The sequence below is a fragment of the Chiloscyllium plagiosum genome, chromosome 19 (genome assembly GCF_004010195.1).
Source record: "Chiloscyllium plagiosum isolate BGI_BamShark_2017 chromosome 19, ASM401019v2, whole genome shotgun sequence".
Classification (NCBI taxonomy): Eukaryota; Metazoa; Chordata; class Chondrichthyes; order Orectolobiformes; family Hemiscylliidae; genus Chiloscyllium; species Chiloscyllium plagiosum.
In genome coordinates this window covers 30,103,224-30,127,857 of record NC_057728.1, presented here as the reverse complement: position 1 = coordinate 30,127,857, position 24,634 = coordinate 30,103,224, and the positions used below count along the sequence as shown (strand labels likewise).

General features: G+C 42.9%; 1 protein-coding gene across 2 annotated transcripts in view; it reads right to left on the bottom strand.

Moving 5' to 3' along the window:
• LOC122559649 (cyclin-dependent kinase inhibitor 1-like) overlaps positions 1-11,206 on the bottom strand; it is a 34,483-nt gene extending 23,277 nt beyond the window's left edge. The window contains exons 1-2 of one of the 2 annotated variants that reach the window (XM_043709468.1): positions 10,845-11,206; positions 5,358-5,764 (exon numbers count right to left, since the gene is read on the bottom strand). In XM_043709468.1, coding sequence (XP_043565403.1) covers positions 5,358-5,757 — 400 coding nt within the window. In that variant the 5' untranslated portion in view covers positions 5,758-5,764; positions 10,845-11,206. Of the gene's footprint in view, positions 1-5,357; positions 5,765-6,033; positions 6,211-10,844 lie in introns of those variants that run through there. The other variant, XM_043709469.1, reaches the window with a different exon arrangement.
• Between the last annotated feature and the right edge of the window lie 13,428 nt (positions 11,207-24,634).

Below are 24,634 nucleotides of genomic sequence, written 5' to 3'. Positions count from 1 at the left end.
AATAGTTCCCTAATGCTAGTGGAGAAATATTGGCTGCCTAGTTCCTGCTATAGCCATGGCCACCATAATTCTTCTGTCTCGGCCAAATCAATAGGGTGGTTCACTCCCATGTTTGCTGGTGATATACTGAATCAAGAGAAACAGCTAGTGATTATACATGCACAAAGCAGGTAGGTGAATTAAATTCAATTTATTGTCACGTGTACCAAGACACAGTGAAAAGCTTTGTCTTGCGAGCAGTACAGGGAGATCATAGAGTTAAGGAGCTTCGATAAGTAAATAATAGGTAAACAGCAGCAAAAACAAAAACACAGGTACAGGTGAATGTTTAGAGTTTGTGAGTCCATTCAGTATTCTAACAACAGTAGGGTGGAAACTGTTACGAAACTGACTGGTGTGTGTGTGTTCAGGCTTTTGTACCTTCTCCCCAATGGTAAAACTTGTAGAAAAACATGGCCAGGGTGGGATGGATCTTTGAGAATGCTGGCGGCCTTTCCTTTACAGTGGGCCTGGTAGATGGAGATTGTCTGGGCCGAGTTCACCACTCTCTGTAACCATCTCCGATCTTGAATGGTACAGTTGTCATACCAGGTAGTGATACATCCAGACAGAATGCTGTTGATGGCGCACCTATAAAAGTTGGCAAAGGTATTCGCCGTCATGCCAAAATTTCTCAGCTGCATGAGCAAGAAGAGATGTTGTTGGGCCTTTGTAACCAGTGCATCCACGTGAAGAGTCCAAGAAAGCTTGTTGTGGATGACCACTCCCAGGAGCTTGACCCTCTCCATTCGTTCCACCTCTGTGCTGTTAATGTGTAAGGGGGCAAGAGTAACATCCCGCCGAAAGTCAATAATGAGTTCCTTGGTTTTGCCAGCATTGAGAGCTAGGTTGTTCTCAGTGCACCATTTTTTCAAAGTCTTCCACCTCCCGTTTATAGTCTGTTTTGTTGCCATTTGAGATTCGACTGACTATGGTGGTGTCATCAGCGAACTTGTAAGTGACATTAGCCTGGCATTTGGCGACGCAGTCATGGGTATACAGGTAAGCTGGAAATGAGACAGTCAGGGGAATAGAAAGACCAAAGGTCCAGCAAGTCAGGAGAAGGGGCTATTTAGCCAAGGTCTGGGAGTGGGGAATCAGGACTGAAGTCCAGGAACAACGATGTAGCCATCAAAAATAAAAATTAGGCTGTGATACATACTACTGAGTTTGTTATTATGTGTATTGGTTACTGTGCACCTCTTGAGATTGAATCCTCATGCCCATGTTTCAAACTTCACGACCAATGAGTTAAACATGGCTCGTGTTTTCTGTCCATTACCTGCCTCCTGAATGCTAATAAAGCCTGGTCTTCAAAATTACATAGGCAACTATTGGACTATCAAGTGGTTAATGGAAACAAATTGACAGTTGGATGTCCAGCATTTGTGCTGCAGGAAAATATACAAACAGGAAATTAGCGATACAAGCAAGAAAGGTACAGATGCAATTAGGGGCAACTTTAATCTGCACATACATTGAGCAAATCAAATTAGTAACATGCTGTACAAAGATGGTTTCTTGTCACAATGATTCAGAAAACTGGACATCCCAGACTGGGTGTCGTACAATGAGAATGGGATTTATTCCCAAGCTGGTTATGCAAGGCCTCTGGGGCAGAGCAAGACCGGGAAAAGAGCAAAAATGATATGATAGAATTCTTCGTTAAAAAAAAGGTGAAGAGTGATGTACTTGATTCTGAGGCGAGGGTCCTGAATCTAAATAAAAGTAACTATGCTGATAAGACGCAAGTTAGCTATGATAAATTGGTGCATGTTTACTAAAGGGATGACAGTGGACAGTCAATGGCATTCATTGAAAGAGTGCACAGAGAAAATGCAACTATTGTTCATTCATGTCGGACACAAAAACAAAATAGGAAAAAAGTGACTAAAAAGAGAAATTAAGGAAATTAGAGTCAAGGAACAGACATACAAATTGACCAAAAAGGCCGTAAACCGGAGGATTAGGAGCAGTTTAGATTTTTGCAAAGGAGGACAAAGGAGTTGATTAAGTGGGGAAAATACAGTACATGAGTAAGCTTGTGGGAACAAACCTTTGAAGCTTTTACAATTAGTTTGAATGGGAAGAGAAAAAGATTAGCGGAGACAAATGTAGGTCACTACGTTTAGAAATAGGGTAAGTTAGACTCTGGAATAGTGCCTATGGATTTACTATTTTTGCTAAAACGGGTTCAGAGAAAACTGAATTATAGACTGGCTAGCCTGACGTTAACAGTAGGGAAAATACTGAATTCAATTACAAAATATTTTAATAGCAGAGCACTTGGAAATCAATGATAGGATTGGACAGTCAACATAGATTTCTAAAATGAAAACCATGTTTGCCAGATCTACTGAAAGTTTTGGAGGATGTAACTAGTAGAGTTAACAAGTGTGAAGTAAGTGGACGCCATTTACTCAGACTTTCAGAAGGCATTCAGTAAGGTCCCACATAACAGATTAGAATATAAAATTAAAATGCATGGGATTGGATAGATAGAGAATGGGTTGGCAGACAGGAAACAAAGCAGGAATAAATGGGTCATTCCCCCCACCCACCAATAAGGCAGCCTTTGACCACTGGGGATCTATGGGATAAGAATTCAGATACCAGCCTTTCACAATATCTATTCATGATTTAGAAGAGGGAATTAAATGTGATAACTCTAAATTTGCAGGCAACATAAAGCTTGATGGGAAGCTGAACTATGAGGAGCATGCAGGGATGCTTCGTTGTTATTTTAACAAGTGGACTGAATGATCAAATGCATGCAGATGAAGTGTATTGTGGGTAAAATGCGAGGCTATTCAGTTTGTTGCCCAAAACAGAATGGCAGATTTATCAGCTGAATGGTGCCAGTTTGGGAAAGGGGGAGGTGCAGCAAGACCAAAAAGTCCTTCTATACCATTTGCTGAAAGTATGCATGCACATGCAGCAAGGAGTGAAGAAGACAAACGGTACATTGTAATTTATAGCAAGAGAATGTGAGTACAGAAGCAGGGATGTCTTGCTGCAGCTGTATGATGCCTTGATGAGACCACACCTGGAGTACTGTATGCAGTTATGGTCTCCTTATGTGAGGAAGGGATATTATGGCTATGGTAGGAGTGCAATGAAAGTGTGCCAGACTGATTTACAGGATGGTAAGACTGACGCAAGGTGACTGGATTGGTTACGACTATATTCACCTGAGTGTAAGAATAAAGAAGGGTCTCTTCTAAACCTATAAAATTTGAACATGACTAGTTAGAGTAAAACACAGGAAAGATGCATGCTCCTGATGACTGGGGAGTCCAGAACCAGAGATCGCACTCGAAGAATACAAGCGAGATCATTTTAGGACTGAGATGAGGAGAAATTTCTTCACCAAAAGGATGAAGAGCCTGTGGAATTTGTTACCATAGAAACCGTTGTGGCCAAAACACTGGATATTTAAAGAAAGAATTAGATGTAATTCTTATGTTTAAAGGGATCAAAGGGCATGGAAGAAGGCAGGAACAGGTACTTTGTTGAATGATGAGCCATGATCATACTGAATGTCAGAGCAACTAAATAAGATATCTCTGCTCCTATTTTCTTTTTGATTGTTAAGGAAATTATGAAATTAGAAAACATGCAAATCAAAGTTTGCATCAAAGAATGATGTACAAGTTGTTCAAATTTTCCTAATGAAAATGCAAAAGTAGCTATTCAAAAATACAAAAAAGAGGCCCCTGTCCTTAATAAGAAGGAAAATATAAGCATTAATCATGTCAAAAGCCAAGTCAGTTACTAGAATAACAAATTACAGTGTACTTAATGACAGGATGTGTCACAGAAAATGTTATGATCCCAGTGTTTTTATTTGATGGGATCATAAAATGAATAACAAGAAATATATCAACAATCCATCAATTCCAATGACATCTGTCAATTATCACTTAGATAAAATGTAAGTTGTTATTTATAAAATTTCTTGATTAGTATGCGTTATAAGGAGATGTCAGAAGAATGGGGTTAAGAAACAATCACCCATGATTGAATGGCAAACCAGACTCGATACACCAAATGGTCTTCTGCTTCGAGATTTTATTGACTGTGGAACTTTAATATGGAAATAAACTGTTCTAGGATCCATCACAGAGAAAAAAGTTTAAGCTCTGATCCCCAGCATCTGCAGTCCTCATTTTCTCCATCACAGAGAAGCAAGGATTATATTTTTTTAAAAAACATGTTGTTGGCAGTTTGACCAAAAGCTTGCTTACAATATCATACTTTAAGATGTCATAAAAGAAAGATATGTAGAAGAATTTGGGAAATAATTCCAGAATAATTCTAGGAGGTTGGAGGCATAGCTCCCAACACAGTACAGCAATGTTTGCAGTAGTAGCTGTCGCAGATATATGGAAAGGTTCATGCAGAGAAGAGGTTAAAAAGGGAACAGAGAGAAGTCTGAAGATATGGGCAAAAATTTGAATCTTGAAACACTGGGAATTAGGGGTCAGCAAGTGTGGTGCAAACAGCAACAGAGTTTTCACTGAGCTAAAGTTTACACAGGGTGGAGGATTGAAAGCCATCAAGCTCAGCTCAAGTTCTATGCACTCGACAGGTCCAAACCACAATGCCATAACCTCCACCATGGACAGGGCAAGGATGCAATTCCTTAATTTACAGCATCTGAAACACGGATTCAACACTGTGTGGCTTGCACCAATGTAATCCCAAATCCAACCAATTGTGCTAATCAAGGTATCACCAACTGAGCTATTGCTGGCATTTACGGAACATACACGTTAGATGCAAGTGGGCCATTTGGTCCCTCTAGTCTTCTCTGCCATCCAATAAAATTGGATTGTAATCCTGAGGAAGGGCTCATGCCTGAAACGTCGATTCTGCTGCTCCTTGGATGCTGCCTGACCTGCTGCGCTTTTCCAGCAACACATTTTCAGTTGTAATCTCAAATCCACATTTCTGCTTAAAGGCCAATAACATTTCAACTCCTTACTTCCCAAGAATCTATCAGTCTCTGCTTGAAACATATTCAGATTCTGATACACTGCCTTTTGAGGAAGGGGGTGCAAAGACTCAACCTCAGTGGTGGAGACTGACAACATTCTTTGCTCTTTCCAGCGTTGGCTGGATGACATTCAATGTAGCCAGATTACACAAAAGCAGCAGCATCAGAGAGAGAGAGAGAGAGAGAGAGAACTTGCTGTGCCTTGGAACATATTCTTGGAACAAACGACTGGTCTGTCGATGCGAATTGCACTTAAATTATAATTTAAAATGAGCAAAAAGTGGGTAGAACAGGCAATGAAAGAGAAATCGTCCTGTACCTGTTATGTAGGTCTGTTTCCTTCTCTTGGGTTCAGGGGTCACCTGGGTTTTGAGCTGCTTGCTCTGAGGCACTGGCAGCTCACAGCTCCTCCTGTCCAACGCAGGCTCCTGTATCCCACGCCAGTGTTTCTCTCTGATTATAACACGGCTCCTGTAAAAAGCTGGAACATCATGGCATTTCAGTTCTTCCCATTCAAGAGTGCCTTCTGATGGAACTTCCCGACCGAAGTCATAGTTCCATTTTTGTCCGGCAGCTTCAATGTTAGCCCGCAGTAAATGCTGAAAATCTTGCTGGAGCTGCTCGTGATCAACGGGGCCGAATAAGTTTCTCCGAACATGGTCCACTTTGATCTTTCGATCGATTTCTAGTTTCCCTTCTTCAGAATGTCCACCCATCATGGTGTCCCTGCATCAAAAAAGGCAATCTTTAACTCTGGTTTGTGTGTGTCACAAACATAACACCCCAAATGTTACCCGTTCTGATTGCATTCCATTTCAGAAATCCATGTTATTGCATTGAACATTAATCCAACACATTCACACCAAACTGAAAAAAAAGTTGAAAGTGTGCACAGAACTTTCAACCACAATGTGTTACAGCCTCGAGTTTACAGTGAGAGGGAGATTCCTGTGAATTTATCTTTTTTTATTTATAACGAATAAACCTGCACCGACAGCGAACAAGGATCTTCTCGCTTTTGAAAATCTCGAGCGGCGGCTGTGCCAGTTGGTGCTTTGGGAGCTGTGCTGTGTCCGAGCTCAGGCACCTCCTCATGCTGCCGCCTGCCTGTTGCCTCCTCCGAGCAGCATTTCCCCGCCAGCGGGTCAGTGGCGGGCGCTAAGTGCCATCAACTGAAGGTTGTGCAACAATCACATTCCACACACACACACACACACACTGCAGCCAGCATTTCCCGTTCCAAACACCAACCCACAGTGACGCACGAAGCATTCTTCTCTAGGTTGACTTTACAAAGAATCCTGGATGTGCCCGATTCTCGTGACAAGGGTCAGACAGGCGCTCTCTGGCTGAGGGGCTAAACACATACAGCCCCTGCGCCCCCTCCCTGTTCTCTCCATTTGCTCATTACTGGACACGGCATTGATCTTCACGGCCGTCAGAAAGGGGCATCAGACCCTTGCTGAAGCAAACTTATATCATTCAGAAATCGCAGAGACGACTCTGACACAAAAGACACCAGCGTTAACTGGCCTTTAAAGTTAGCCCAACGTTCACGAGGTTTCCTACTGAACTTTTTAAACTAGATTCCTTACAGTTTGGAAGGACCCGTTTCCCTCTGAGCATGAGGCAATTTAGCATGACCAGTTCACTTAAACTGCATATCGTGGAGGAGGAAACTAGAGCAAACCCACACAGATATGGGGAGAATGTGCAAACACCTCACCGAGGGTCGCCCAAATCTAGAATCGAACCCAGGTCCCTAGCGCTGTGAGGCAGCCGTGCTAACCACTAAGCCACTATAGGATTACTTTGTTGATCAGTTCTGTTTGTCAGTAACTTAATGTGTATCCAGCTATTTCGAGTTGGACTGGTAGCTCTCTTTCCGTGTTGTATATCTCTAAGACTGAAATGGCAAGGATTTTTGTACTAATGTCCACAGGCTCGATGTTTGGGCTCGCAGAACAGGAACTGAACCCCACCTGCCTCCGGCTAGCTCCACATTTCCCATCTGAGCACATCACCGACGCACCAGACTGGCGCTTCAACCCATTCTGCTGGCGGTAACAAATCCTCAAGGCAGCGCCTTTGCAAAATGTGCAGGACCAAGCCGAGCGCAGAAGCACTACAATACTTCGATTTCTGATCTCCGGAAAGATTTATCAGATGGTGGAGAAAAAGCGATGAGGGAATGCACGATAACGGAAAGATCAGGGTGAAATAAACCTGGAAGAACTTGCATCTATAAACTGTGTCCCTTAATAAATGCTCCACTGCCAATTATTTTGGAAGTATGGATATTATTGATACGCTATAGTGTTTAAAGAGCTCAACAACTAATTAAAGCTTTTCCAACATCACCTGCTAAAGTAGCGTCCTCTACCACTCAGAAGGACAAGAGGAGGAAGTGCATAGAAATATCATCACGTTCAAGTTCCCCTCCAAGTCACACACAATCCTTTGCCATTCTTCCACTGTACCTGAGTCTAAAATCTTAGCACAGATAAAAACGGCATACCTGGCCTAGCTAACACCCGAGCAACCAGTTTGGTATATTTGGAGGTGGACTGCAATTAGGGCACAAGGGCAGTTTGCCTGCAGGCAGGCACCCAACATGAGGCCAAGCATTCTATAAAGGCCTTCCTGAAGAAGGGCTTATGCCAGAAACGCTGATTCTCCTGCTCCTTGGATGGTGCCTGACCTCCTGCGCTTTTCCAGCAACACATTTTTCAGCTCTGATCTCCAGTATCTGCAGTCCTCACTTACTCCTAGTTGATTTTAACCTACTGTGAATCCTCTTGCAAGGATGCCTTCCTTGAAGAAGCTCTCTTTCTCCCTCTACAAGGATTTCAGTGAGTCCCTCTCTCACTGCACCCCCCAGGTCATCTCCTCTGCCCTGAAGCTCTTCAGCCACGTCCTCAAACAGACTCGCTACCACAGCCACATCTCCTTCCTCAGCACCTGTCTACGGAACCGACTAACCCCGTAGATTCCTGAAGAAGGGCTTATGCCCGAAATGTCGACTCTCCTGCTCCTTGGATGCTGCCTGACCTGCTGCGCTTTTCCAGCAACACATTTTTCAGCTATAAAGGCCTTCAGGCCCACTCCTGCCTGTGTAAGTGGGTACGCAGCAAAGTGGCTGCTCACAAGAGGGAATTTCCCCCCTTAGTAAAAGAAAGCAGCCAGGCCTCCACTGTGTTGAAAGTTTGTGGCCTAGAGGCACCTTACTATTGGAGCGCTCCCTTTTTACTTATTATTTCAATAGGAGTACTCCTCTGCAACAAACTACACAAAATAAAAGGGATTATCGCAAAGTCTTTGCCAAATGTATCTGGAAAGGCAAGGATTGATTAGGGATAGTCAACATGGCTATGTGCGTGGGAAATCATGTCTCACTAACTTGACTGGGTTTTTTTGAAGAAGTGATGAGGAAGACTGATGAAGGCAGAGTGGTGGATGTTGATAGTGTTCTGCATGGTAGACTGGTAAGCAAAATTAGATCACAATGGAATCCAGGGGGAGAGCGAATCATTTGGATACAAAATTGTCTTGAAGATAGGAGACAGGGCATTGGTGGAGAGTTGTTTCTCAGACTGGAGGCCTGTGAACAGTGGTGTGTGCAAGGATCAGTGCTGGGTCCACTACTTTTTGTCATTTATACAAATAACCTGATGTGAATATAACAGGAGCTATTCATAAGTTTGCAGATGACACCAAAAGTGTAATGGTGTAATGGACAGTGAAGAAGGTTAACTAACTCCAAGTACAGTAGGACCGTGATCAAATGGGCTGATGAGCCAAGGCAAATGGAGTTTAATTTAGGTAAATGTGATGTGGTGCATTATCACACGGCAAACCATATGGGTAGGACTTATACACTTAATGCTAGGGTCTTAGGGAGTGTTGCTGAACAAAGGATCTTGGCATGCAAGTTCATAATTCCTTGAAGGTGGAGTCACAGGTAGACAAAGCAGTGAAGCTGGTTTTTGGTAGGCTTGCCTTTATTGGTTATTGCATTGAGTATAAGAGTTGCTGGTACAGGACATTGGTTAGGCCATTTTAGGAATACTGCATGCAATCCTGGTCTCCCTGCTGCAGAAACAATATTGTTAACGATATAGAAAGGATTTACAAGGATGATGCCAGGTTTGGAGGGTTTGAACGAGGGAGAGGCTGAACAGGCTGGGGCTATTTTCCCCTGGAGCATCGGAGGCTCTGGTGTGACTTTATATGAGGGACAGAGCTATGGTGAATAGCCAAGGTCTTATTCCCTGGGTAGGGAAGTCCAAAACTACAGGCCACAGGTTTAAGGTGAGAAGGAAAAGATTTAAAAGGGACCTAAGGGGCAACATTTTCTCACAAAGGGTTGGATATGTATGTACTGAGCTGCTAGAGGAAATGGTGGAGGCTGGCACAATTACAACATGAATAGGAAGGGTTTGGAGGGAAATGGGCCAAGTGTTGGCAAATGGGACTAGATTAATTGGGATATCTAGTTGGCATGAATGAATTGAACCGAAGGATCTGTTTTCATGCTGTACACCTCTATGACCCTAGAGATGAATGTACAATATCACAACTCAGGTGTTATGAACAAATGTGCAGTAAATTACACAAGTATGACTAAAGATACGTGGTCATGATAAGTGCATTGTAAACTAAACAAAAAGTCTAATGATAATAAAATTAAGATCCTGCAACCTCACAAAGCAATTTCAAGAACACAGAAGTGTTAATATTGGCAGACCATACTGTAATAACAGATGACAACTATATAGAATAACTACTGTTGGAACAATTTATCCTGTATACCAATAGTAGGGAGCTACACATATAATGCATGTAGCACAGTCTTCCATGGCCCCATACTAGAAGCAGACCTGTATGTACAGCTTAGAGGAAAACTGTAGATTCTGTCACATATTGGTACTATTGGGCAGGAAAATTGTAGGCAATGTTTCTGTGATTTTTTTAAGTGAGGCATTTGTCTTATTGGGCCCATAATTAGTTTCTTTCTCCAGCAATGAAACTCCTGATGGGTCTTCTAATCTAATTCTCAAAGAAATTAAGTATTTGGCAGGAAATAGCCCATTTCTCTGAGGATTACAGAAAGGTATGGTGGGAGGTCAGGCTGCAGAATTTCTGCAAAAATTTACAACCCTAGTTGGCTCCAAAGATCATTTGTAATAGCTTAAATTCCTGTTCATGCTTTTGGAATGGTTGCTTATTATTTCAATCTTCTACTAATACGAAATGGGAGTCACGCACTTGGGTTTGATACTGAGTTGCAGCATAACCTTTCTGCCAAAAGGACATCGACCTGAAACATTAACTTTTTTCTCTCTTCGCAGATGCTGCTAGAGCAGCTGAATATGCCAGAAATGTTTTGTCGTGCAGTGTACTTCAAATCAACTTTGAAGGCTCCCAAGTAAATGTTTGCCAGTTTTTTTTTGGAGTGGGGAAGACTTTTTAAATGTGATCAAAGTTGATAATCGCGTCACATCTTATAAAAATGTAACAAGTATAAAAGCAAAATACTGCGGGTGCTGAAAATTTCAAATTACAAAAAAAAAAGACGCTGGAGAACCTCAACAAGTCTGGCAGCATTCGTGATGAAAGACAGAAATGGAGTCAGCGTTCGAGCCTAACGTGATTCCTCTTTGCGGCCCATATAAAATCTAACTAATGTTTGTCTGTCCGTAAACGGAGTACTGTGCACGCCTGCAGACATGCGTGTACTGTGTACAGCTCTGTTTCCCGGGCTAGTTCATATATGCGCACTGACGAGCGGCTGCCAGTTTCTTACCTCCATGTGTCTTGAAACAATAATGTTTGTTAAATTTTTGAAAATCCTCGATATCTAGTTAAGATCTCGCGAACAAAACCCACAAACTCGGTCACTGTCATACTTAATTAAGGAATATGCGGCAAACTGCTTGTACAACTATCTTGGCTGCTGGCTCTCCCGCCAAAGGCATTTACAGCAGCGGTCACGCTGTGTTTATTTGTGCCGAATCCCCTTACACACGTAAATAGACACGTGAGACAGCGCTAGCTCCTGGTACCTGGCCCGAATCCAGTGTCAACACAGAAGGACTGTGCAGTTCTACAATTGCCATCTCTTCTGTGTTCATGCGCACGTTTTCATACAGGATGCGAAGTTTTACTCTTAAACGCACTTCCAGTGCTGTTCCAATGAAATGTTGCAATTGTTGGCTTGCAGTAGTCGATGTCTGTGTAATGTTCAGTCAGGGCGTGGAGCAGCCAGCTAGTGTTAGACCAGCAAGGCTGGCGTGAGCGCTGATTGTTTCAACCGGAGCGATTGCTCAAAAGTGAATCCTGTATAGCTGCGGATTCCTACCGCTGTAAGATTGTGTACCACTACTTGTTTCGATTATTTGAATGATTTAAAGTTGGTGTTATAAAATTTCCCTTCCCTCAGCAAAGAAGTTTTTTCTGAATGTTTAATTTGAATAAAATTATGATTTTACAAAATAATTTCTAGTGGGAGATTACACTTCTTTAAATCAAAAATATATTTTAATTATAAGACTTGTAAACATATTATAAGCAATATCCACTTAAATTACAAAATTTTCAAAAAAGTTAAACTTGTTCCGTAAAGCAAGTTCCACTCCGTGACAATATGATTGTAATTGCCTTAATGTCCACAACATACATTCCATGTCAAGCATGTTGTAATGGTACCATTCTCCACCACTTCCTCTGGCAGTTTATTCCATACACCCTTTGCATGAAAAAGTTGCCGGTTAGGTTCCTTTTATATCTTTCCCCTCTCACCTTAAGCATTTGCCCTCTAGTTTTGGACACCTCACCCCAGGGAAATGATCTTGCCTATTTAGATTAGATTAGATTACTTTACAGTGTGGAAACAGGCCCTTCGGCCCAACAAGTCCACACCGACCCGCCGAAGCGCAACCCACCCATACCCCTACATTTACCCCTTACCTAACACTACGGACAATTTAGCATGGCCAATTCACCTTACCTGCACATCTTTGGACTGTGGGAGGAAACCGGAGCACCCGGAGGAAACCCACGCAGACACGGGGAGAATGTGCAAACTCCACACAGTCGCCTGAGGCGGGAATTGAACCCGGGTCTCTGGCGCTGTGAGGCAGCAGTGCTAACCACTGTGCCACCATGCCGTCCACTTAACTCTGTCCATGCCCCCTATGATTTTATAAACCTCTACAAGGTTACCCCTCAGCCTCTGATGCTCTGGGGAAAATAGCCTCAGCCTATTCAGCTTCTCCCTTTAGCTCAAACCCATCAACCCTGGCAACATCCTGGTAAATCTTTTCTGAAGCCTTTAACTTTCCTGTAGCAGGGAGACCAGAATTGCACTCAATACTCCCAAAGTGGCAATTATTCTCAAATCAAAACTTTTCAAACTGGAAGTTTTAGAAAGGCTTATTTCTACTGAACTTTCTCTATACATCATGATCCACTTTGAAGCACTTCAATACAATTTTGATATTTTCAACATACATTCTTTGTAAGAGTCACAGCTCGGCATTCTATAGTTTCCTCTACCTCAGTGTACATTTCCCTAATCAACCCATTCAGGGATGTTATGATACTCAATTAGAGGTGAGACTTAATTCTGGGCCTTCTGGCTCAGAAGTAGGGACACTACCACTCTGCCACAAGGGTCCCTAAGACCTCAGCATGCAATGGCTGAAAGGGCTTCCCAAACTGTAGTGATGATCCCAGGGAGTTAAGGGCCAAAAGCTAACAGCTGGGAGGTCCTTTTAAATCTTGTAGTTTTAAAATAATAGTGTGCCTAACTGCTCAAACTTAAAGGACTGAATCCTCTGAAAAAAAAAACACCATTGGGAAAGTAGGTACTTTTATTAAAATAAGGGTCAGAACCCTGAAACATTATGTCTCCTTTAACTTATAATAGCAAAATGTGATTTTTAAAATAAGACTGCTGTACAGAAACAAATTAGCTGCAGCAGTAAATCCACGTGGCTGGCTATCAAAAGTCATGTGTGGGACTGATATGATGTGACATCTAAAAGATATCAAAAAACATCAGAGAGAACAACTTGTGATGACAAGGGCTAACAATGCCCTGGTTAACAGCAAACCACCTCCTGCAGATTACATCTCAAATTGCAGATGTATCTTGTGTTTTCCCTTTGAAGAATACACAAAGGTAGGAGTTACAAAGCTAAATTTAATTCTATTTGTGTGTTCTAACAGTAATGAACATTCTCATGTTTGAGCATTAGAGTACGGTGAGGTTCACATTGATGAACTATCGCCCAATAACCATTGTGCTGTAGATAAATCCTCTCACTCTGATGGCTAGAAGTCAGCTAATAGCAGCTAGATAAAAGGGAGAAAGAATAACAAAAAGTCTCTCACCCTCAAGTGCTGGAATTCAGTCATGTTAAAAGGAATCAGTACTGCATAGCTCAACCAATCTGCAAAGCTAAAGGTAAAAATCACACAACACTAGTTTATAGTCCAACAGGTTTATTTGGAAGCAGTAGCTTTCGGAGCGCTGCCCCTTCATCAGGTGGTTGTGGAGTATCACAACCACCTTATGAAGGAGCAGCGCTCTGAAACCTGGTGTTGTGTGATTTTTAACTTTGTGCATCCCAGTCCAACACCAATATCTCCAAATCATGTAAAACTAAAGATCATGAAACCTGTTCAAGTGCCAAAGTCAACACTATTGGTTCAACTCAGTAATGGCTAAAAACATCATCTTATTTTCTCTTCATGAACAATTCAGAGATTGAATCATATAACCTTGTAAAAAAAACTTTTATCTTTTTGGACTCAACTTTTATTTCGAATCTATGTGTATGTGTGTTACATTCGCATTTATCCTTGCATGTACTAATTAATAAACTCTTTTTGTTAATTCAAGAAAATTGGTTAAATTGTATCATTTTAAAAGTATTGGTTCATTTGGTCAGGAAGTCATAAGGGAAGAGGTTGACTAAATGAGGGTGTGGGTGAAAATTCCATGGTCTCAAGAAGCAACCTAAGCAGATATACCTGAAATTTGAAAGGTTTAACCAGCTTGCTTCTGACCACAGGACATTGGCATTTAGGACAGAAAGCCAATAATGAAAAACCCTGTGAAATAACTTTCCTTGAAGAGTTTAAAAACTCCTACATCCTCTCAATAAGAATAAACCTCAAGGAACATAGAATGACTGGGGCAAGCAGGCAGCTATGCTGGCTAACATACATGAGCCAATCCGTTCCATGTGCCAGAAAAATTCCTTCCCTATTTGCCTGCAGCCAACTAGAAAGGATAGAGATGGATAGAGTGATAGGAAACCACACACCCATGGGAGAGAGGGAAATACTGGGAGCCTTCCTCAGGACAGAAAGGGTGGTGCAGAAATGAAAGGTTAGGCCAAGAAGTCTGTTTGTTTCAACTCAAAATGTAGGGCATATCTGGATCAACTGCTGGAGGCTATAAGAAAAATGACTGGGGTTTGCCAGGGCACTTATACCCTGTGCAGAGAATGGAGTCAGTCAGAGAGCATAGCAGTCAGGCTCTGGCTCCTTCTGCATCCATGAAGCCCTGTTAAGGCACTCCTGAGAGTGTGGAAGAGGTTATACAAGCTCCCGAGAGTTATTGGGATTTTGCATCCAAAGGATGTAATATTTCCCCAGGGTGAGGCAAATAAGCCTAGAGAAACACTGGGAGATGCTGGAGCCAGCTGAAACATTCCTGCTGGGAAAAGGCATAATCTTCTCATTAGAGAATGAAGTGAGAGCCAAGGTACTGATAAAAAGGTGCTGAAGCAAGATACATGCCCATCCCCTTTACCGGATGCACATGGAGTGTGACTTTGTCCCGGGACCAGTGAGAGTGGGAGTTGTATCTAATTTGTCTATGGACTGATGGACCAGCTTCTCTGCAATGACCTGGAGTGATCAAAGGTAATAACATCCCCAGGGATCTCTAAAGAGGCCATTGAGGTTAGGGAAACTGAACAGCTCCAGAGGGAACTTCTTGGCATTTTCCCTGTCTGTATGACCACATCATCTATGGCCAGACAAGCTCAACCAGTGGAGGCTGACTGCAATCAGAAGACCCTTTGGTTTGGTTATCTGACACCTTGTCTAGGAGTCTAGAAGACCCCAAGAACATAATACATAGAACTTCCTCGGTAGAAGCCCAACAAGCTGACCTACTGTTAAAAAAAAAGTAGCTTCTACTGCTGACACTGAAGCTCAGGCAGAAACAGTCCCTGACTCCATTATATTAAAAATAGGTGCTGATGAGGAAAAGGAGACACCTTCACGTAGGTGCAAAGAAGGAGTGGACAGAGATCCACCGGATAATGATGCTACAGAGTTACTGGAGGGAAATATTGCAGATGGCTCATAAAATTCCAGTGGCTGGGCATGTGGATATATGTAAAACCCAGACATGCATTAGATAGTATCTTTATTGTCCACAGCTCCACAAGGATGTAGAAGCCACCACACTTCTGATTGTGGAAAAGCCCCATCTATTGGTAAGGCCTGCACTTGTGAATTCCACACTGGCTTTTGGGGAACCATTTAGCAAAGTTATGGTAGATACCTGGGACCTCTGACCAAACACTGACCAATATACTCTTATCATAATAGATGTGGCTACCCATTTTTCATTGGCTGATCCCCTGAGGCTATATGTGTGAAACAGCGGTGAGAGAATTGAGCGGTGAGAGAATCCTTACAAAATATGCGGAGGTGGGTACTGCAGATGCTGGAGATTAGAGTCAAGATTAGAGTGGTGCTGGAAATGCACAGCAGGTCAGGCAGCATCTGAGGAGCAGGAAAATCGACGTTTTGGGCAAAAGCCCCTCATCAGGAATGATGTTGGGAATCTTAGGGATGGAGAGATAAATGGGAGGGGAGATTGGGGCTGGGGTGAAGGTAGCTGAGAATGCAATAGGTGGATGGAGATGGGATAAATGTGATAGGTCGGAGAGGAGGGTGAAGTGGATGGGTGGGAATGAAGATTGACAGGTGGGACAAGTTATGAAGATGGTGCTGAGCTGGAAGGTTGGAACTGGGGTAAGGTGGGGGAGGGGAAATGAGGAAACTGGTGAAGTCCACATTGATGCCATGAAGTTCAAGGGTCCCGAGGCAGAAGATGAGGCATTCTTCCTACAGGCATAGGGTGGTGAGGGAGTGGCGATGGAGGAGGCCAAGGATCTGCATGTCCTCGGCAGAGTGGGAGGAGGTGTTGAAATGTTTGGCCACATTCCCTCCGAGATTACCTGGTCAGATCCACACCCCCCAACAACCCACCCCCCCCTCCTGGCAACTTCCCCTGCCACCACAGGGATTGCAAAACATCGCCCACACCTCCCCCCCTCATCTCCGTCCAAGGCCCCAAAGGAGTCTTCCACATTCAACAAAATTTCACCTGCACTTCTACACATCATTTATTGTATCCGTTGCTCCCAATGTAGTCTCCTCTACATTGGGGAGAATGGACACCTTCTTGCAGACAGCTTCAGAGAACATCTCCAGGACACTCACACCAATCAACCCCACCACCCCATGGCCAAACATTTCAACTCCCCCTCCCACTCTGCCAAGGACATGCAGGTCCTGGGCCTTCTCCATCGCCACTCCCTCACCACCCGACGCCTGGAGGAAGAATACCTCATCTTCTGCCTCGGGATCCTTCAACCCCATAGCAAAATGTAGACTTCACCAGTTTCCTCATTTCCCTCCCCCACCTTACCCCAGTTCCAACCTTCCAGCTCAGCACTGTCCTCATGACCTGTCCATCGTCCTACCCACCTATCCGCTCCACCCTCCTTTCTGACCTATCACCTTTACCCCCACCTCCATCCACCTATTGCACTCTCTGCTACCTTCCACCCAGCCACATCCCCCCTCCCCATCCGTTCAGTTTCCAGCCTCATTCCTGATGAAGGACTTTTGCCCGAAACATTGATTTTCCTGCTTCTCGGATGCTGTCTGATCTGCTGTGCATTTCCACTCTAATCTTCACAAACTATGGCCAGGCCATTGAAGTCCATTTGTACCAGGGCTCAAACTTGATGTTCAAAGTATTCCAGGAAGTGGTGATTAATCTGGCCATGACCCAAAAGAAATCTTCATTATATCACCAGAACACAGGGTGCTAGAATGGTACCATTAGACACTAAAAACAATGATCAAGGCATACTGCCATGAGTCCCTGCATGACTGAGGTAAAGGATTGGAAATTATTCTGTTCACCACCAGCTACTTACTCAGTGATTCCACTAGTCTTACTTCATTTGAAGGCCTCTAACAGAAAAAGGAAGTCTCCAAGCTTGACTACACAGAAGAGTTCCAAGAGCGACCTCTCAAGTGACTGACTGTAAAGGGGCCTGAGAACACTTGAAACACTCCCAAACAGTGATAAAAATAACACCAGGTAAACATGCTAGGGCTTGAATCCTTTATCCCAGACACAATGTGTTGGTACTCCTGTTAACATCAAGTGAACCCTTAAATGCTTAATTAGTGACCCATTTAGATAAGTGAAGAAGCTTGTGAAAATGAATTATTAGATTGAGACCCCAGATTGAAGAGAAAAAAGCAAAATCTGGGTATGTCAAAATGAGAAGGCAGTACCATTGTTGAGAAGGAGACAAGCAGTTAACAGTCTGTCCCATTGCTACCAACCTGGAGGATGAGGGTAGTAACAAGGATTAATTGAGGGGATGTATGAGTGAGGCACACATTGAAGTCCCTGTTACCTGGCCAGCTAATACAGAAAATGATGTGGAGGTGCCAGTGTTAGACTGGGGTGAACAAAGTTAAAAATCACACAACACCAGATTATAGTCCAACAGATGGCTGATGAAGGAGCAGTGCTCTGAAAGCTAGTACTTCCAAATAGACCTATTGGACTTTAACCTGGTGTTGTGTGATCTTTAACTTAATACAGAAAAACTAGCAAACTAGCAAAATTAGACATCTTATTCACCCACTCAGGTGCAGAACAGGGAGCAGAGGCAAGCCAGGCTGCACCATTTTGATTCTTAGGTGATGTGGAGAGTCCTCTCCCATAAGGCCTCATCCCTTCAACCAAGTCCAGAAAATCTGACCTAGGTTCAGGAGGACATTTACTACTCGCTGGAGCACAGACTAATGGAGTCTAATAGAGTATCTAGAGCCCCCCAATTTTGCTCAAGCCGGATGCACAGTGCTCTGTATAAACCTTTTGGCAATCAGTGCAGAGACCAGAATGGACTTTTAAATTATACTCATCTGAAAGATTGCATAGATCGTGTGGGCAAAACCATCACATTATCAAATGAGAACACGCAAGGGATGCTAGTAAGTTTTCTTGACTGCCTGCACAAAAGGAAAGCTTCACCTTCATAACTCTAGAGTGAGTTATGTCACTGTTGAGTCACACAATGAAGATTCTAGAATGCCTCAGCCATCTTTCAGAGGCTGACGAATCAGACAGTGCCAGATTTATCTAATTGTATGGCCTCCTAATATACAATAACACATGAGAAAATGTATGTAGAGCAACTGGAAGTTGTTTTCTAGAAGATACAGTCTGCTAATCCAGTGGTCAATTTTGCAAAGAGTGAGGGCCCAATTAATCTATCTCGGACATGTTATAGGTCACATATGGGTATTGCCTAGGGCTGCAAAGGTAAAACTAGTAACACAATTCCCCATTTCCACAGAAAATGGGAAATTATGAGGTTCGTGGTAATGTGAATGTTCTAACAAATGATCATCCCAATATTCAGTGCACCACTGAGGGACCTACAAGAGAAAAAAATTAAAGATTGTTCAGACTGAGTAATTCAAAACTATTTTTGAACGTCTGAAGGCCATTTTAACCAGAGAGTCAATGCTTGCACCTCCAAACTTTAATTGACGCAGTCATCAATGTGTGACATCGGATAGGAACTGTTCTCCTTCAGGCAAACAAATCTGGAAGAGAGTCCAATTAAGTACTTCTTCAAAAAATGAAATAAACATCAGAAATGTACTCCACAGTCGAGGAGGAAACAGTTGGTTTGTTATTAATTCTCAATTGCTTTGAGATAGATATCTGAAATATGTAATTAAAGATCACAGTCTACAATGACTACAATTTATTGACTTTTTTGGAAAAGATTAAAACAGAATGACAGGTTATTTCATTGGAGCTTGTTCCTTAACCATATTACATTGCTGTCAAATCAAATGCAATTGCAGATGCCCTATCCAGAACATTATGAGACTCATTGACTGAGGCTAAAAGAATGAGTGTGTGTATGTATGTGTGTGCCTGCGTGCATGTGTACGTGTGTGCATGCGTGTGTGTGTGTGTCTGCTGTTATATATATTCAAAAGGAGGAAGTGAGCAGTTTCGAGCTCGAAACATCTATAAAGTTCGATTAGTGATTTCTCAAGTCAGAGAATAGTTTTTCCAGCAATTTATTTGTCATTTTCTTTACAGAGACCTGGACATCCCTCAGTTTCTGACACAGTCAGCCCACCAAAGGATTTGTGCCATCACTCCCATCCCTCTGACCCTGTCTCACACCTATCAATAGAGAAAGCTTTACAGGGACAGGCATGACATTCTATGTATATGCTTTGCTGTGAATGAGGCGAAACAGAAGCAGAGCTGAACAGAGCAATGTTGGGTCAGGTACTATGTAAGGAGGATGTAGCCCAACAGATATTACTATACATAGAATATATGCACAGCAAAGGCCACAAGAATGTGTTTCTGAGCACTGTATATAAAAGTGAACTATGTCAAAAAGAGGCAATAATACCAACTGGTGGCTTTTGAGTAAGTATGATTACTCTCTGTCCCCTTGACTAATGACCATTTTCCTCTCTTCCCCTCCCAACAACCGCCACTATGTAGTTTGAACCAGAGCAGAACTACTAGGTTCATGTCTCAAATGGATTGGCAATAGAGGTACTGTTGGCCTGTATTTATCACTGGACAGGTTGGTTAACTGTGGTGTGTATCACTGCTTGTCACAATTGGCGTAACTTGCTGCACTGTTCACAATTTTGCTATTTAAATTGGGTTGTATGAAAATATAATTGAATTGAAATATCATTGAACTGAAATGTTATTGCTCTAACGAAAACTTAGGAGCAGAAGTAGGCCATTTAGCCTATCAAGTCTGTTCCACTATTCAACAAGATCGTGGCTGAACTGATAATCCTCAACATCACTTTCCTCTCTTTCCCTTATAAACTCTGATTCCCATTTTGATTAAAAATCTATCTCCATCTTGAAAACACTTAACAGAGAGCTTCTACAGCTCTCTGTGTTAAAGAATTCCACAGAATCACTACTCTTTGAGAGAAGGGGTTCCTGCTCTATCTTAAATGGGTGACACTTTTCATTGAGATTATGCCCTCTGGCTCTTGATTCTCCCACAAGGGAAAACCTCTCCACATCTACCCTGTCAAATCCCTTAAGAATTTGCTACATTTCAATAAAGTTACCTCTCAGCATTCTAAACTCCAGTGTTTACAGGCCCTACACAATCTTTCCTTTTAAGACAGTCCGTTTTTTTTGGATTAGATTAGATTACTTACAGTGTGGAAACAGGCCCTTTGGCCCAACAAGTCCACACTGATCCTCCGAAGAACAACACATCCAGACCCATTCCCCTACATTTACCCCTTCACCTAACAGTACGGGCAATTTAGCATGGCCAATTCACCTAACCTGTGCATTTTTGGACTGTGGGAGGAAACCAGAGCACCCGGAGGAAACCCACGCAGACACGGGGAGAATGTGCAAACTCCACACACACAGTTGCCTGAGGCGGGAACTGAGACTTATATCTGGGACCAACCTAGTGAACCTTCTCTGGACCACCTCCAAGTCTTTCCTTAGATGAAGGGACCAAAACTTTCCACAATATTCGTGTTATGATCTGCTTTGTTTAGGTTTTGGAAGAGCTCCCTACTTTTAAAGACCATCATTTTATTGCTTTCCCTATAACCTAATGAACGTGTATGCTGTTTTTTGTGTTTCATGCATGAAGACTCCCACATCCCTCTGTGCCATAGCTTTTTGCAGTCTTTCTCCATTTAAATAGTACTCATTCCTTTATTTTCCTGCCAAAGTGCATAACCTCACATTTCCACATTATATTCCATCTGCCAAGTTTTTGCCCACTGGTTTAACCTGTCTATATCTTTCCACAGACTCAGTGTCACCTTTAGCACCTTCTAAAACCTATTTTCAAAGTAATATTTCAATTTGACGAAAGGTCATCATCCTGGAACATTAACTCTATTTCTCTCTCCACAGATGCTGATGGTTTCAGAATTTTTTGCTTTTATTTCATTTTTCCAGTACTCACAGGATTTAAGCATTTAGATTTTTAATGGCTAATAATTTAGGCCTGCTTCATTGGAACCAAAACTCTTTGCCCAAGCCCATCAAGATGATCAGCACTCTGAAGACACTATAGTGACTGCAGCAAAGGATAACAAAGAACATAACACCACATTTTTGCCACCACATCAGCACTTTGTTCTTACCAATTTCACAATCAATCCAATATATCTTGCAATGTGATGACATATCTGACTCTCTGTGCCTTATATGAGTACTCCCATAATCATCACTTGAGTGAATTAGCACCAAATATGAGGAGCATTTTCCGAAATGAATCAATCCAATGTGAATACTAAAGTACAGTGTTAGTCCACATTCTGTTCTATGACTATGAATTTTAAAATGATGGAAGCCACCCCTGACAAAGTTGTTCCCCTGGTAGTGAGTTCTTTCTATCACCTATTTTAACTCTTCTGAATACAACTTGAGGGTCAGGATCATAAGAGTTAATTGGTCACTGATGTTCTCCAGGAGAGAATTTGGACTGAGGTAGCCCTGAAGTTGGGTGCATTGCTGCAGTTTATTCCTAAGAATCTTGGGTTTGTTGACAATATTCCACAGGCATGCTTTACCGAGAGGGAAGGCTGGAGATGTAGGACATGCTGTTAGCTTGAGGCACAACAGGGAGAAAGTGAGGACTGCAGATGCTGGAGATCAGAGCTGAAAAATGTGTTGCTGGAAAAACGCAGCAGGTCAGGCAGCATCAAAGGAGCAGGAGAATCAACGTTTGGGGCATTAGCCCTTCTTCAGGAATGAGGAGGGTGTGCCAAACAGGCTAAGATAAAAAGGTAGGGAGGAGGGACTTAGGCCGGAGAGGGGTTGGGGTCGGAGAGGTCGGGAAGAAGATTGCAGGTCAAGAAGGCGGTTCTGAGATAAGGTGGGGGGAGGGGAAATGAGGTAGATGGAGAAATCTGCATTCATTCCTTGTGTTTGGAGGGTTCCTAAGCGGAAGATGAGGCGCTCTTCCTCCAGGCGTTGTGTTGCCATGGTCTGGCGATGGAGGCGGCCAAGGACCTGCATGTCCTTGGCCTCCTCTATCGCCAGACCATGGCAACATGACGCCTGGAGGAAGAGTGCCACATCTATCACTTAGGAACCCTCCAAACACAAGGAATGAATGCAGATTTCTCCACTGAACCATTGCTATTCTATTGAACGTTGAATCTGTGGTCTCACTGATCTAATGACAGTATCAGATCCAGAAGACAACAACAGGCATTGTTGTTGTCATGGTCTGGAGGCCACTGTGGAGAGCACTGTCTGTATACAGTCATAAAGTCAGAGATGTACAGCACGGAAACAAACACTTCAGTCTAACTTGTCCATGCCAACCACATATCCCAACCCAATCTAGTCCCACCTGCCAGCTTCCAGTCCATATCCCTCCAAACCCTTCCTATTCATATACCCATCCAGATGCCTTTCAAATGTTGTAAGTGTACTAGCCTCCACCACTTCCTCCGGCAGCCCATTCCATACACGCACCACCCTCTGTGTGAAAACATTGCCCCTTATCTTTATATATCTGTCCCCTCTCACCCTAAACCTCTGCCCTCTAGTTCTGGACTCCCCACCCTAGGGAAAACACCTTGTCTATTTACCCTATCCATGCCCCTCATGATTTTATAAACCTCTAACAGGTCATCCCTCAGTCTCCGACGCTCCAGGGAAAACCTCTAACAGGTCATCCCTCAGTCTCCGACGCTCCAGGGAAAAGACCTCCAGCTCATTCAGCCTCTCCTTATAACTCAAATCCTCCAACTCTGGCAACATCCTTGTAAATCTTTTCTGAAGCCTTTCAAGTTTCACAACATCCTCCCGATAGGAAGGAGACCAGAATTGAATACAATATTCCAAAAGCGGCTTAATCAATGTCCTGTGCAGCAGCAACATGACCTCCCAACTCCTGTACTCAATACTCTGACCAATAATGTAAAGCATACTAAATGGCTTCTTCACTATCCTATCTAGTGGTGACTCTACTTTCAAGGAGCTATGAACCTGCACTCCAAGGTCTCTTTGTTCAGCAGCACTCTCTAAGACCTTACCATTAAGTGTATAAGTCTTGCTCTGATTTGCTTTCCCAAAATGCAGCACCTTGCATTTATCTAAATTAAACTCCATCTGCCACTCCTTAGCCCAATGGCCCATCTGATCAAGATCCCGTTATAATCTGAGGTAACCTTCTTTGCTGTCCACTACACCTCCAATTTCGGTGTCATCTGCAAACTTACTAACTATACCTCCTATGTTCACATCCAAATCATTTATATAAATGACAAAAAGTAGCGGACCCAGTACCAATCCTTGTGGCACTACACTTGTCACAGGCCTCCAGTCTAAAAAGCAACCCTTCATCACCACTCTCTGTCTTCCACCTTTGAGCCAATTCTGTATCCAAATGCTAGGTCTCCCTATATTCCATGAGATCTAACCTTGCTAACCAATCTTATATGGTGAATCTGGTTGAACGCCTTACTGCAGTCCATATAGATCACGTCAACTGCTCTACCCTCATCAATCCTCTTTGTTACTTCTTCAAAAGAACTCAATCAAGTTTGTGAGGCATGATTTCCCACAGACAAAGCCATGTTGACTATCCCTAATCAGTCCTTGCCTATCTAAATAAATGTACATCCTGTCCCTCAGGATTCCCTCAAACAACTTGCCCACCACCGATGTCAGGCTCTCCAGCCTATAGTTCCCTGGCTTGTCCTTACTACCTTTCTTAAATAGTGGCACCACATTAGCTAACCTCCAATCTTCTGGCACCTCACCTGTGGCTATCAATGACACAAATATCTCAGCAAGGGGCCAGCAATCACTTTCCTTGCTTCCCACAGAGTTCTAGGGTACACCCAATCAGGTGCTGGGGATTAATCCACTTTTATGAGTTTCAAGACATCCAACACTTCCTCCTCTGTAATATGGACATTTTTCAAGATGTCACCATCTATTTCCCTGAATTCTATATCTTCCATGTCCTTTTCCACAGTAAACATTGATGCAAAATACTTATTTAGTATCTTTCTCATCTCCTGCGGCTCCACACAAAGGATGCCGTGCTGATCTTTGAAGGGCCCTATTCTCCCCCTAGTTACCCTTTTGTCCTTAATGGATTTGCAAAAACCTTTGAATTCTCCTAAACTCTATTTGCCAAAGCTATCTCATGCCCCTTTTTGCCCTCCTGATTTCCCTCTTTAGCATAC